This window comes from Thunnus thynnus, chromosome 13 (assembly GCF_963924715.1).
Source record: "Thunnus thynnus chromosome 13, fThuThy2.1, whole genome shotgun sequence".
NCBI lineage: Eukaryota > Metazoa > Chordata > Actinopteri > Scombriformes > Scombridae > Thunnus > Thunnus thynnus.
Genome location: NC_089529.1, coordinates 17,019,262 through 17,033,569, shown reverse-complemented (window position 1 = coordinate 17,033,569; position 14,308 = coordinate 17,019,262). Strand labels below are relative to the sequence as shown.

The window sequence follows — 14,308 nt, the reverse complement described above, 5'->3', positions numbered from 1 at the left end:
CTGAAAGTCACACCGCCATCGTCTGACTGTGAAACTAGTTTTAGATACTCATAAATTAGCACCAGCTCTTCACAGTCGGTTGTGTTGCACCACATGTTATCCCCCAATTCCCTATTTTATATCATCTTTAGCAAATGAACATTCAAAAAAGGCCTGCAGCTTTTATTTTACATAACATCTCTCTCCTCTCACCAAGAAGAGACAACGATCACCACTTGGTCCCTTGTGTCATTACACAGCCGCTCTAATAATACTGTCTGACCTTCTGTTAGTGCTGTACAAGTGCAAGTTTAATTGCATGACTGACTTATATTACAGCTTGGGAAATCATACAGCAGCAGAAACCCTTATTTCTATGCACCATAGTAGAAACTGATGACTAACGTTAAGTCAGAAACCAAAAATATACAAAGTAAACAGCTGACTGTCTCTCACATTAACTGATGTGAAATACAAATTAGAAGAGTCAGAAGCAAAACAAGACCAACTGTGACTCACGGCGCATAAACCTGTACTTGAAAAGCATGTGTATGTTTGATTTATATACACGTACATGCATCTTCTTCCATTCATTACATTTCAGAGTTAATGAAGTCGTTTTAGCCGTTGCCAGGCAGCCGTTGTGCATCCGTTCTGTCTGCATGTTGTCCACTTTAAACAGTGATGGAAAAATGGCGCAGGAAAAAAAAAAAAAAGAAACCAGTCCAGCTCTGTAATAAGTTTTGACCTTCGCTCCAGGTCTCCTGCGGGTCAGTTCTGGCCTGTCGCTGTGTCAGGACTGTTCAACAGCTTCATCCATCTCTGCGTCTGCTGGAGCTGCGTTTTCTTGCTCTGGGTCACCGGGCAGGACGTCTGCGACTGTCTGGATGAGCTCCTCAATCTGCTCCTCTGATAACCGCTCTTCACTCTCTTCAACCATCTGGAGACAAACAGAAAATTTAAGGTCATATTTACAGATGTCTGTTATTGCAAAAGATGTGACGCTAATTATTCCTCAACTTGAACTTACTTTATTATAACGCGGTGCACATTTTGTGTGAGATTTGCTTTCCGCACGAGCAACATAAGTCGTTTTTTAAGCTCAAGTGTGTAACTGTGGATGTTGGCAGTTACAAATGACGGGAATGTGTGAGTAAATGAAAAACAGGAACTTAAATTCACAGGATTTATGCAACACTGACAGACAGTGCACATTTATGTTTTCCACCCTGACCAGTCCGTGATCACTTTGCAGATATGAAAATATGCTTTGCATCTGAATGAGTCCAATTTTATTCACAGTAAGCAAACTTAGTAAAACAGCAGGGCACTGTAGTTTTAGTAAACATGAATCAAACAGGAGTACACAGTGCATTTGTTGGGGATTAATTCATATTTGATGCTGTAATCATTATTTATGGTATGAGGATGTTAAAATACTTACACTAAACTACAATGGTTCATCATAATGAAGGAATATGTCACTCAGTGCAACAGTCTGGTCCACTGATGTGTTTTTTTTTTAATAGTTTTTGGACAAAAATGGAGGTCTATGGCGCTCCTGTGTGCCAATAAGCTATATCCTGCACTGGCTTCACAGACAATACTTGTTAGGAGGGTCAGTTCATTGTTAGTTTGTAGGATTTGTTAACAACAAATAAAAAAACAATGAAAAAAAAAAAAATCAGAACTTTCATCAGCTTGACATTGGGACACTGAGTCACTTCTTTCATAATACTTGTGTGAAACAATCATGGAAACGATACCAGTAGTGATGAAAGTATTGAAAAACACTTACTAGCTGAATTTCCACCGCTGTCTGTGGTCGGTGGTTCAACAGATGCAGTTTCTCGGCCCTGATGACATTGGGGGAGTGAATATCATCAGTGTATATACAATATTTGTGTTCATCTCAAAAATAGTATGGATTTTATTTAAATAACAAAAAAGCATGAAGGAAAACATAAATCCTTTTGTCAGATCTTACTGACTTTGTGAGTTTGTGAGGCATCATGGTGGTGAGAAATTCTTTGACGATCTCTGGACTCTGTCTGCTGCAGGGTGTCTTCGACAGGTACTTCAGCGTCTGTGTGGAAAAGCAGAAGAAACTGTGAGACTTCCTTCTGAGGGAATGTGACACAACAGGCACACAGAGCAGGTTAAAGTCAGTGAAGAGAAGAAGAAGACGTGTGCCGACCTCATACATGATGGTGTTGAGATTCTGCTGCCCGGCGCTGTGTTTGTTCTTCCCACTGTCCTTCCTCTGTTCCTTCAGGTCTGTCAGGAGTTTAAACACCTGAGGAGACACAGACATACAAATCTGAAGTGAGACTAGATTATTTTTATCTTTTCTGTTGACAGTGGAAAAGAATTTCATGTAAAACAGTGACACAGAATGCATTACCTTACCTCATAGTTACTGAGCATAGCAGCGTTAGCATTTTTCCTGAAAAAAAGAAAATAAGTCATGTTTAAGCAGTTGGTTCAAGTGTTACTGAGGTCACATGATGACACCTGAGCCACCTCCATTGCTGAATGAAGTGAGATGTGGTTGAAAGCTCTGAAACCTTTGAACTCAGATTATTTTGGTTACATTAACATAAGAAAAGTGTTTATGATGAGAGATACATTAACAGGAAGTTGGGATGTAGATGAATACACTGGGCAAAATTAAGAAGACCAGGTGCACAACAATAATGTTTGTCTAGTTTTGATTTATTTAAGAATATAATGGATCACAATACTGAAACTTTTGTTTTCATTACTTTCTATTCTGTACATTTGGAAACTGCAAAAATGTTTTACTGTAGCGTAGTGCTGCAACTATTATTATTTAATATTTAAATATTATGAAAAACATCCATTACAATTAGAGCCAGTCTGATATATCCGTATTACAGATATATCAGTATCGGCGTATGTGTTGTCTGATATGCGCCGATATATTTTTTTAGTTTTCAAAGTTTAATAGGCAGAATTTCATGTATATTTGATCCTTTTTCTTAATTCAAGTTTAATATATGTGTACATTTTTTGTTGTTTTTTAATTTTATTTATAATTATTTATAATGATTAAATATACAGCAAAGTTTATTGTTAATCTGTAAAATATCATGCCTCCATTACATATCTTTGTCACAAGTGTGTGATAACCACATTTGAGGAATCACTGTAAAAATAGTGTTTATGTATATATTCTGTGTATATAAAATTATCAACCGATATATTGATATTGGAATTTTTTACTCCCTAATATTGGTTCCGGCCCCAAAAATCCAGTATCGGTCAGGACCTAATTACAATTTTCCAAAAGCACAAAGTGAATTCAACCAAGAGTCCAAAATCCAAAAGATATTCAATTTTTATGTCAATTACTAGTAAAATGACGTAAAACACAGAATAAAGAGAAACTGGTACCAGCAGGTTAATTTTCTGTAGGATAATCACTGAATATTGTTAAATATATTGAATGGTTTATTGTTTCAGCACTATTTTATCAAGCAAAAACTGAAAACAGTCTCAAACTTGTCTGCCTTTTATTTCAAAATTGGTGTCAGCTTTGTCAGACAAGAGATGCTGTTCTTTCAGTATATTATTATGATTTAATCCTCAGCTTTATATCATGATCAGGTGTTACACTGTAAGCTGATGGAAGCATGTTTTAGCTGACTTATCCATCTTTGGAATGAGTCTTTTTTTATCATTTATCTATTTTATACACTTTGGTGTTTTTCGATTGCATTTACTGACTTTAAAATGTGCGTTTTCAACAGGCCGGTCGATAAATTAACCGCAAACTGCGACGAACACATGAACCTTCATTAACAACGTTTGGCTGAAATAAAAGTGTGTTACAATAAACATCACACAGCTTCAAGTTAACACTCGCTGTAAACAAATCTGTACTAATAATCAATAAAAAAATGCTTACACTTCCATCTCGTCAGGCACCTTAGCTGTGGTCCTATGCAAAAGTGTCCGTGTAAAACATGAAGACCAGCTCAAAAGTTCCGCCAGCATCAAACGGCCTCCATTTATTTATTAATTATTTGGCGGTTACGTCCGGTCTATCATGTTTTATACAGGCATGATTTAAAAATGCTGTTTATCCTTTGGTTTACACCTCAAGTAAGACATGACAATCATTCTGTAGTGGCTAATGGAGGCTAAATCTTTTTAGGACGGCGAAGTCATTACCCGCCCTACTCCTTCTCTGATTGGCCAGTACTCGTTGCCTTCGTTGTGATTGGTTAGAATTAGGATAAGAATATCAGGGTAAGCCAATCAGAGGCAGAGTAGGATGGGTCATGACTTCGCTATCCTAGGCGAAAAATCCTAACGGAGACCAAAGATTAAAGTATCAAAGTGTCAAATATCTCCACCTGCTGTTTAATCTGACTCACTACTGAAAAATCAAAGACTGACTGTGACTGTGAAGAGTGAGTTAGTCCATCAAACACAATTTAAAACGGCTGAAAATAATCTTTCATATACACAACGAAATAAATACTCAATATTTCAAAGTATGAAATTTATTCAGAAAGCAAAGAGCAGTAAAAAAAATAACAGTTCATGATAAAGCACATAAAATGACTGTATATCACATACTGGAATGTACTGTAAGCTTGATCAACAACTATCCTGGTCAAGAAGTCTTGTCCATGCATAAAAGTTTTTCATTTTAACAGCAGTTCAGCTCTTGCATCAGACGATGATTTTGAATTTGATTTTTGATTTTGATTTGAATTGATCATTTATCTGCAAACAACACATGAAAATGTTAAGTTTGATCATCAGGCATAAAAAAGATTCCATAAAATAAAGGAAATCAGAGTATCTTAGAGGAAACATAATGAACCAGACACTTTACAGTGAGTCCTCTCTGATGGAAAAACTATGTGATGAAGACCTGGTTCCTAAATTGCTTTAAAAATGTCTTTGGCATTTTCGTACTGCAATTCTTCTTAATTATATGACAATAAACATATATCCCAACATCAATATATTTGTCATGAAATAAAATTATTGGCCTTTAATATTGGCCGCTTGATTTATCAGCTGAGCTAAGAAATCCAACCAGATCATCTTAGTTTCTTCAAAATCGTCACATTTGCTATGAGCAAGCACAGAATTAAAAAACATAAGAATTATTTATGGATAAAGAAAAACTAAGGCAAAATACAGTAAATAAAAATCAACCAAACAAAAACAGGCATTTAGAGATGCAAACGTGGCTAAAACTGAGTATGAAGAAAACATGTTTCACTGAATATGATTATTTAAAACACTGAAAACACCAATTTTTAATAACATCCCTCCCTGTATTCCTTTGGTGTTTAATTAAAAATGTATCCTGATAGATGCAAAAACAAGTAATAGCCCTTGTTGTTCAGCACTGAAATTGCTCTCACTGTATCTTTAGTCTGCAGCTTAGTTACTGTTTGTGTCCATTGGGACAGGGTCCTCTGTCTGACAGAAGAACTCAAAGAACGTCTTGAGTTTTTCATCACCTGCAACCGCTGAGTTGTTGACGGCATTTTTAAATGCTGTGAGATTTCTGCTTTCGACCAGTTTCTTCACATTGGTCATCATGTTTTGGTGTTGATCATAATCACAGGCAAGGTACGCCTTCAACACATCAAGTCTTCCTCTCTCTACCATCTGGACAATGATCTGCTCCATAATGATAAACAAAGGATGGCCATACTCTATGACACTCTTGAGTTCTCCCCTTGGACTGTGGTAGTGATACCCTCCAGTATGCATTGCAACAACATTGCAGTACTTATCAAAGACAGGAGAACCAGAGGAGCCAAAGTAAAAACAAGTCTCGTAAGTTAGAGCCTGTCTGTTATGTTTGACAGATTCTGCCACATTCCCGAAGAAATTGCGAGTGACCATCTGAATGGTCTCTTGACTTTCACTGTAATAACTGTTTTCAACCAGAATGCCGCCTGGATTTTCATGGTAATGCCTCTCCACAGTCTGGCTGTGCTTATCAGATGGAACAATGACACATGGATCAATCCTTTTCACACCTCCATCAGGATGCCCAATTATGCAAATTCCACCACTTTGGGGGAGGAATCCAAAGTGTGGTAACAGTCCATCAGGCAAAGTCTGATCAGCACGAAGCCTCAACAAAGCCCAGTCATGCATGTGCCCTGAGACATCACGACGGTATTCACCACCAACCATTTCCTCCACTACATATGCTCCTGACTCTTGCTCTCCCTCCATCTGGTCTAGACTTTCAAAAGAGAAATCGACAGTTACCTTCTGCACAAGTTGCCCTGTACTCTCATTATAAATGTCTTTAACGACATGGCCGTTTGTGAGGACAAACTTGTCAAACAGGAGAAAGCCACTTCCACCAGGCCTCCCATTTATTCTCACCTGACACACTGAGCCACTCAGCTGCATCAGTTTCTTCATTGTTTTCACTTCATCGCATGTCAGAGCATTCTTTCCATACTCAACATGGAAAAGATTTTGAATACGAGAACGCTTAGAAACACGCTCACTTTTCATGCTGTTCACCACATCTTTAAACTGTGAAGACAGGTTACACCGCATCGTTTTTGAATTAGGTATTTCATGTATTGTTTTGAATGTGGCCACGACATCATTCAGCTCTGGTTTCTCTTTTGGTTTATTGTCATTCATTGACTCAGTTGTGATTGACTGCTGTTGAGGATCTTGGTTTTCATCAGAATCAGATCTCGGAGATTCATTTTGCACCATGTAAGCATCATCAAGACTGCCAGGCTGACTTTCTGGTGGACTAGACTGATTGAGCAGTATGATCTTGAAAGTTTTACCATCAAGATCATCAACGAGGTTGGACATCTCCGTGTTTACTTCAGTGCTTGTGTGAGAGAGCGCACAGTTCTTTGTAAATATAGTCTTTAAAAAACGACCATCTCTCCTCAGAGCTTGCTTCACCTTTTCCCCTTTGTATGCATAAACAGTAATTTCCTGAATTTCTTTTTGTAGTGCCGGGTTTCTCATGAGTTTCATTACTTTTTTACCTCCCTTTGTTAGGACATGAAACCTCACAAGCTCACCAGACGGCCTCTTTCTTTGAGGAAGACCAGAGCCACTAGCCAGTTGTTTTGCCTTGTCGTTAGCTTTAACATATCTGACAGTCAAGCGTTTTTTTTTAATTAGACGGCATGGAAAGTGTGAACTGATTGCTCTCCCATCTCTTATAATAACAAGCTCTTTGTTTTTGTTCTTTTCTGCAATTTCTCTAAACTGTGAACTTCTCTTCAGCACATCCTCAACAGTTCCTGCTTTATCACAGGTGATAGTTGTGGGTTTCTTGTCACTCGACCACCAATCAAAAGAATGTGTTCCATGTGGCTCCACTTCCTGGTGATGAAAAAACAAAAGTCTCTCTTAACTGAATTAAGGTAAAACAATTTTTATTCCATTAAAGCAATGTCACATTAAAACCTTGTCATATCACCTCAAACACATTGCTGAAGTGAAATGAAATCTAACAAAAAACAGCAGCAGTTGGGACTAAGATGTTAAATTAAAATGCTGAATGAAGAAGTCTGTGTATTTTATCCATAATCTAGCCAACACAGAAATTAAATAAAATGTAACAAACCTTTACTTGTAACTTGTCAGCTTGTAATTTAGGAGGCTGACTTCTGTCTCCATTCTGGTTACCTGTCATTTTCTTCAGATAACAGACAGTAATGTTATCAATAGTTATGTAATACAGAATGCATGCTCAACAGTTTTGACATGTTCATATTATTTTTTTCATTAACTTCCTTGATAAGGGACAAAGAGCAAACAGTTAGAGAAAACAGTAGTCTTACAAATCAAAATATTGAATGTTCAATGAAGAGGTCTTCTTTGTATTTTATCTATAATTTTTATTAGCCAACACAGAAATTAAATAAAATATGGCAAACCTTTGCTTGTAATTTAGGAGGTGGAGTGCTTTCCCCATTCTGGTCACCTGTCATTTTCTTCAGATAACAGACAGTAATGTTGTCAGTAGCTATGTAATACAGAATTCATGCTCAACGGTTTTGACATGTTATTTTTTTCATTTATTTCCTTGATAAGGGGCACTAAGCTGGATGAAATTACCAAACCCATATAAAAAAGTAGTCTCACAAATCAAAATAATGAATGTGGTAAAAGTATATCAATTAATATGGAATAGGAGAAAATCAGTACCTTGACAAATTTGTCCATTGGTCCATCATTTTTGGGCTTCAACTTAGGCTTAAATCCCATCGTGATGCTTGCAGATGAATATCAGCAACTTTGATGGTGAGGTGAAACTCGTTGATGTAGTATACCTACAGGAAAAGGCAGGGAAATGTGATTAATCTTTAATGGTTTATAGTACATAAAATATATATAATTTAGTGTATTCATATCAAAATATGATATCATGATATGATATGATATGATATATGGCATTTTTCCCCCGTCCAAACAACATGGCTGCTTGAACCCTCACCAGCGGGGAAAGCTCACTTTTTGTGGTTTTACATAGGAAAGCCATTGTACTTGTATACTTTAAGTACAATGTACAACACCTGTTACTTTTCTTTCGGTATTTCTAGACCATTTCTACATTTCTCATGTTCTTATACTGAATAACGCACATAAAGCTTAGTTATAGCACTGGCGGCCATTTAACAACTGCAGTCGTCTCCGACAATGACAATAAAATATTCGACAATATTCTGTTACAAGCCTCAATATAGACAACAGCTAACTCTGCTGTACCATCTTTAGCTAATTCGGGTAGAAAAGAACGGTTTGAAGTATTTTTGAAGACCGAAAAACTTACCAAAAACTGTGCGATGTGACGTAGGGAGGTATAAAGAGAACGAGAGCTCTGAAGCGGTCCTCTTCCTGTTTTAAAACACCCGCCTTTGCTTTGACGTCATAGTTCTTCTTCTTCTTCTTCTGATGAAATTGAGCAAAGGCGTCTTGCTACCCTCCACAGGTCATTTATAGAAATCCATTGAATTAGTTAAATCCTAAAGTAGAGTCCAGTGCGATGGATTAAATTACAGTTTTTGTTGTTTCACAGTGTTCCACGATGAATATTGATTTTAATGAATGATCTGTAACTCCAATTTCTGACCGCTCTGCTTGCGTGAGGCTTCTGTCTGTGTGATAGTTGGTGTATTGCATCAAAGTATGATTCACAGTTTCTGCCTCTCCACAGATGTATTTTCCAACAAACCAGTGCCAGCCCATGTTTCAGGGCACAGTGACCCAGTCTCAACCTAGTTATTATCAGATTGTCCTTCCTGCCCATTCTTGTAGGCCTGTTTGACATGTGTGTCAGTGTTGGCTGTATTGAAAAATAAAACCTACCTTTGTTTCCCTCCTTCCATTGTTTTTGCCTTGACTTTGCTATTCCTTGTTGTATTAAGCTCTTACACTCAACCCTTCCATGCGGTACGTCCATATCTAATTCCTGTTGACATCTCTTTTTGCTGTCTTATCAGCTTCTTCATTCCCCTGTACTCCTATATGAGCTAGGACCCAGAAAAACAGCAGTGTCCCCAAAATTAGATATTCAATTTAACACCGTCAAAATTTCTACTGTTAGATCTGGTCTGACCCCACTTCTCCCACCATTCCCCACCATACCCAACCGGTCAAAGCAGATGGCCGCCCACCAAGAGCCGGGGTCTGCTTGAGGTTTCTACCCGTTAAAAGGGAGTTTTTCCTTACCGCTGTCGCCAAGTGCTTGCTCATGGGGGAATTGTTGGGTCTCTGTAAATTAAAGAGTACGGTCTTGACCTGCTCTATGTGAAAAGTGCCTTGAGATGACTTCTGTTGTGATATGGCGCTATATAAATAAAAATTGATTGATTGATTGATTGATTCAGTGCCATTGGTGTTGCAGTAGAATCTGAGCATCTTTCCTGGTCTAACTTCCTCCACCTACCCATGTGCCCACAAGATTGCCACAAGCTCTGAAATGACGAGCTACATTTATAAAAAAAAAAAAAGTCTACATTGGGTTCTGGCATGGTGGAACAGGTGGCCAGCACACTGCTGGGCCCATCAACGAATCCTGTGCTCTCTCACCTATGGAATTTACTAGACTCTCCCTCCTTACTTTTCCACCTGTTCCCTGAATTTATTAGTGCTCCCCTAACAAATACTTAGCAGATATTAAGAACCTATAACTCTGTAGCTTAGACCAGTAGAACAGAGACAATTTGCTCCTTCTCAGCTCTAATGTGGTTTCCCCCATTTCAATCAAAAGAGCATTAATAGGTGTTGTTCTAAAAGTCCTGCCACATGTTTGAAGTGCTTTAGCCTGCATCACATACAACTTCTTTAGAACAGAGGAAGCTGCTGTCCCATATGTCATAAACCCATAATCAATTGCAGATCTTATGATTGTAAATCATCATTAATGTTCCTCTATCCGCTCCCCCAGTCAGATCCTACCAGACATTGTATGACATTAATGATTTTCTCACACTTTGCAACTGTCTTCCCGACATGTACCGTCCATGTCATTCAAACCAGACGCCCAAAAATGTGAATGTTTGAACTCTTTCAATACGCTTGTTATATAGCCTGAGGTCCTGTTGTGATGCTTTCTTTTTAAAACCAAGGACCACATACTTTGACTTTGCAACCAAAATTTTAAAACCCATTCCTCTGCCCATATCACTACTTTATCCAATACCGGCTACAGTTGCTTACATATGTGGTCTAAATTTCTACCTCTTTTCCATAAAGGTCCGTCATCAGCAAATAGCAATACACCAAAACCATTTCACGCTTTATAAAAATATCATTGATCATCAGATTAAACAAAACTGGGCTGATTACACTTCCCTGGGGGGTCCCATTACCCACATTTTCTTCATAGGATATAGCCCCACCTACTATTACTTGAGTAGTATGATCTCTCAAAAAGTTCTTGATCCAGTTTAGCATCCTACCTTGTACCCCAGCATCATACAGCTTTATCACTAAACCCTTCTTACACAACATTTCATATGCCTTCTCAACTTTGAGAAATACACCCACTACTGTTTCTTTATTTGATAAAGCCTTCCTGATATCCAAATCTAGTGCAGAGTCCATAGTGGATTATCCAACCCTACAGTCACTCTGATAGGGGACGAAATATCCCTGTTTCTGGAGCATATATACTAGTCTGTCTAACCATACATTTCCATTATTTTACATAATACAGCTGTAAGTGCAACTGAGCGGTAAGAGCTAGGAGTCTTGGGCTATTTTGGCCGTTTTTGCATACGTTTGAATTTGCCTTTATATATCACTTTAAAAAATGTTTAACATGCCAATGTTTGGTATCTTTTTTTCAGCACAACATCACCTATCTGACCAGACAGTTATTTTTTTCACTTTGAAAAATATTGGACATATGGTCATATTGGACCAAAAAACACACAAAATACATAAAATCCGATCAGGAAAATTGTAGTATTTTCACTATAAGAGACACAAACACGTTCAACAAAGCATTTTAAAGGTTGCAAATGTAAACACAGGTTGCAAATGTGAACATATAATGGTAACACTGAGATAAAATCAATCTATATACATCTATTTACAACAAAAAGCAGATGTAACAATAGGCGTTTTTTACTTTTTAGTTATGCCACTCTTCAAAATAGTTGATGTAAACTATTAGACACAGAAATATATTACAGGCCTTGCATTCCCAGAGTGTAGTGAGGTTCCCAAATAGTGCACATATAATATGTAAAGGTAACACTGAGATAAAATCAAACTTCAGAGAGCTATTTACAACAAAAAGCAGGGGTAGCCTGAAAGAAAATTACCTCAATATCTCCTCACGTGTCTCTGTTGTTCTCTCTCTCTCCCGCTTCTTTCTCTCTCCCGCTTCCCTCTCTCGCCCGCATTTCTCCTCCGTAGGTGCTCTTCACAGTTGGCAATCCTCTATTCCTGAAATGTTGAATTTGTGGAGCACGATCAGCAGATTCGAGCATTTTTTTTCCGTTTCGTCATATGACAAAAAATGACGAAGATATAAAATAAATGCGACGTCTGCCCCGTCCCATCTCGCACGCTTTTACACTTGAGTAAACATGATTTTTATATCAACGTATCTCCGTTTTTGGTTTATCAACACCAAACAAAAACTGGCATAGAGTTTCAAGCCAGCACTTTTGACAGAAGTTGACAGCAACACTTAATGTGACTTTGTTTTTATGCTACGACGTCCTGAAACAGACACGTCATTTAATCACGCCGGCGTAATCGGCGACTCCTAAGGGCTAGACCAAAGCTAATAAGAGGCTTCAGCAGCGTGTATTAGCTATATCAAGTGGAAATAATCCAAAATTGGAGCATTTTTCATATTCTACAGACACAGAATGAATCCCAAATGACTTTGGTTATTCCTTGATTTATATACTGTCAACATTAGTAGTTAAAAACTTCACTTGTTTAACAGTTACTAAACCACTAAAACTGACCAAATTCCCCATTAGTGTCAGCTATGCATGCTATACATGCCAGATGCTAAAGTCCTTTGTTCAAGCTAATTTAGTTTCATGGATACAGTGCTACATTGACATTGCACAGTATCTTTAACCTTGTCTGATGATGTGATGTGAACATTCACAAGTTGTCCATCCTATATGACATGAACACAGTGTTATGTTATATTAAATGCCTGAGGCTGTAAAAAGGCATAGCTCACTCTAACAATGCTAATGTGCTAAATGTGTTGTCTTCAAATGAAACTCGTGAGGCGTCATGGGAACGCTTGACACTCAAGTGGTTTAAGTCGTGGCAACACAGATACTGACATGAAAAATTAATGTTATGTTTACATTTTTGCCCAGTGGAAAGGAACAAAGTATAGGAAGGTTTTCTCCCCACTTTCCATCCACATTTTGATTTCTGGTTTGTATAATGACCATTACAGCCTCATAGGATCACTATAGTGTTAGGCCTAGTCTTTTTCAAACATCAACTAGTCCCTTCTTTCCTTTTACATCCGTTTATACCTATTTACCTTCTCTTCATTCCTCTACTTTCATTTTTCCATTCCTTGACACCCTTCTTTCACTAAATATCCATCCTTGCCTCATCTTGTCTCTTTTTCACTTTCAGTTCTGTTTGCTAACCAGAACAGAAATAAACTATTTGTCCCCCCACTTCATTATCGGTCTCCCCAAAATATTAACCCCCACACCCTCAAAAACCTGCTAAACATACAGTCTTACACTAGCACACACACACGCACCATTTATTCTTTGTTTTCCCAATGCAATGAAAGTTTCTCAAAAAATACACACATAGGCTTCTTTCTCTCTAACGTCTGCGCAAACATTTTCTAGATTACTTCTTCTCAAGTTTGCAGTTCAAAATAGAGCCCACTTTTGAGAATGTTAATATTTGTTGATGTCTAATACTGCACCATCAATCAAGGGCGGACTCTACGATGAACTCTGTCATGTTGGCATTCATTTTAACATTTTTTCTCCCTGTCGTCAAGGCTGCTATAACCACCACTGCCCCGAGTCAGCCAAAATATACTTTCAGCTCTCTAATATTTGTCTCTGTCTAGTCCAATTGCCGTTTCTCAGAGACAAACTTAGGCTGGAATTAATTTAGTAACGTGGGTACCACTGAGTTTGTTTTTTTTTTAAAAACTGGTTGCACAATTGTGTATTCAGCCTGCTTTAGACCTGCATTAATCATTATTTTTATATTAACTGTATTCATTAAATCAAATGACTGTGTGATAGTGCCGAAATCCTGCACAATTAACACCGAACTCTGCAGCTATAGAGCTTTATAGCCTCTTTTAGTGAATTTATTGGTTTTACACCACATTTATTGTATAGTTCAGTCTGTTTCCAATAAAAGAAAGCTTGCTAGCTGCCCATGGCAGGGGCAGACAAAGTTTGTGACTAGCTTCTAAGAAATGTTTAACAGCTAGCAAGCTAACAAACCAGTTAGAGACATAGACAGTCTATGGCTGGAGACAAAAAGGGAGCTAACAGCTACAAGGTGTATGAATATTGGACTTACCACTTGTATTCAGCCAGCAACATGACTCTGAATGAATCCTGTTTGCCGCATGTGTAGGAAGAAAACTGTTTGCTAATGTGTTAGCCGAATTTTGGCTATAATAAGGTGATGGCTGCATATCTGTCAGCTTATTTAGATGCTTTCTGCCACCTACCAACAAGACATCAATTCATGTAGCTTATGAGGTGCTGTGTTGTAATACAGAGTCATATTTTCTTCAGTCATCTTTAGCTGTTTGCTATTTTTTAATTTCCTCAGTAACAACTGTTTTTAGCCA

At 37.8% G+C, this 14,308-nt stretch overlaps 2 protein-coding genes across 4 annotated transcripts; both read right to left on the bottom strand.

Moving 5' to 3' along the window:
* Positions 1-137: 137 nt before the first annotated feature.
* Positions 138-11,875, bottom strand: crcp (calcitonin gene-related peptide-receptor component protein). Of its 2 annotated transcripts, none has more exons than XM_067608384.1 (6): positions 11,808-11,875; positions 2,389-2,425; positions 2,177-2,275; positions 1,971-2,065; positions 1,778-1,835; positions 138-919 (listed from the first exon to the last, which is right to left on the bottom strand). In XM_067608384.1, exons 2-6 carry the CDS (start codon positions 2,404-2,406, stop codon positions 773-775), a joined length of 417 nt encoding a protein of 138 aa, XP_067464485.1. In that variant the 5' UTR covers positions 2,407-2,425; positions 11,808-11,875; the 3' UTR covers positions 138-772. The 2 variants fall into 2 exon arrangements, with proteins under 2 accessions (XP_067464485.1, XP_067464484.1); XM_067608383.1 differs by lacking the exon at positions 11,808-11,875 and adding an exon at positions 3,911-4,139.
* LOC137195770 (serine protease FAM111A-like) lies at positions 4,496-11,912 on the bottom strand. 2 transcript variants are annotated; one of them, XM_067608368.1, is made up of 5 exons: positions 11,824-11,912; positions 8,182-8,306; positions 7,911-7,967; positions 7,598-7,669; positions 4,496-7,353 (listed from the first exon to the last, which is right to left on the bottom strand). In XM_067608368.1, the coding sequence occupies exons 2-5, from the start codon at positions 8,239-8,241 to the stop codon at positions 5,410-5,412; spliced, it is 2,133 nt and encodes a 710-aa protein (XP_067464469.1). In that variant the 5' UTR covers positions 8,242-8,306; positions 11,824-11,912; the 3' UTR covers positions 4,496-5,409. The 2 variants fall into 2 exon arrangements, with proteins under 2 accessions (XP_067464469.1, XP_067464470.1); XM_067608369.1 differs by lacking the exon at positions 11,824-11,912 and adding an exon at positions 8,807-10,678.
* Positions 11,913-14,308: the final 2,396 nt, after the last annotated feature.

What these genes read in the sequence shown, in the direction of transcription:
- crcp (XM_067608383.1), bottom strand. Translation starts at nt 3,999, where the DNA reads ATGCTGGCGGAACTTTTGAGCTGGTCTTCATGTTTTACACGGACACTT. An exon ending in CTATGCTCAGTAACTATGAG is followed by an intron (nt 2,276 to 2,388) that starts GTAAGGTAATGC and finishes GTGTCTCCTCAG; the next exon opens with GTGTTTAAACTCCTGACAGA. An exon ending in CAGCGGTGGAAATTCAGCTA is followed by an intron (nt 920 to 1,777) that starts GTAAGTGTTTTT and finishes GTTTGTCTCCAG; the next exon opens with ATGGTTGAAGAGAGTGAAGA.
- LOC137195770 (XM_067608368.1), bottom strand. Translation starts at nt 8,241, where the DNA reads ATGGGATTTAAGCCTAAGTTGAAGCCCAAAAATGATGGACCAATGGAC. An exon ending in CAATGGACAAATTTGTCAAG is followed by an intron (nt 7,968 to 8,181) that starts GTACTGATTTTC and finishes TGTTATCTGAAG; the next exon opens with AAAATGACAGGTGACCAGAA. An exon ending in CTCCTAAATTACAAGCAAAG is followed by an intron (nt 7,670 to 7,910) that starts GTTTGCCATATT and finishes TGTTATCTGAAG; the next exon opens with AAAATGACAGGTAACCAGAA.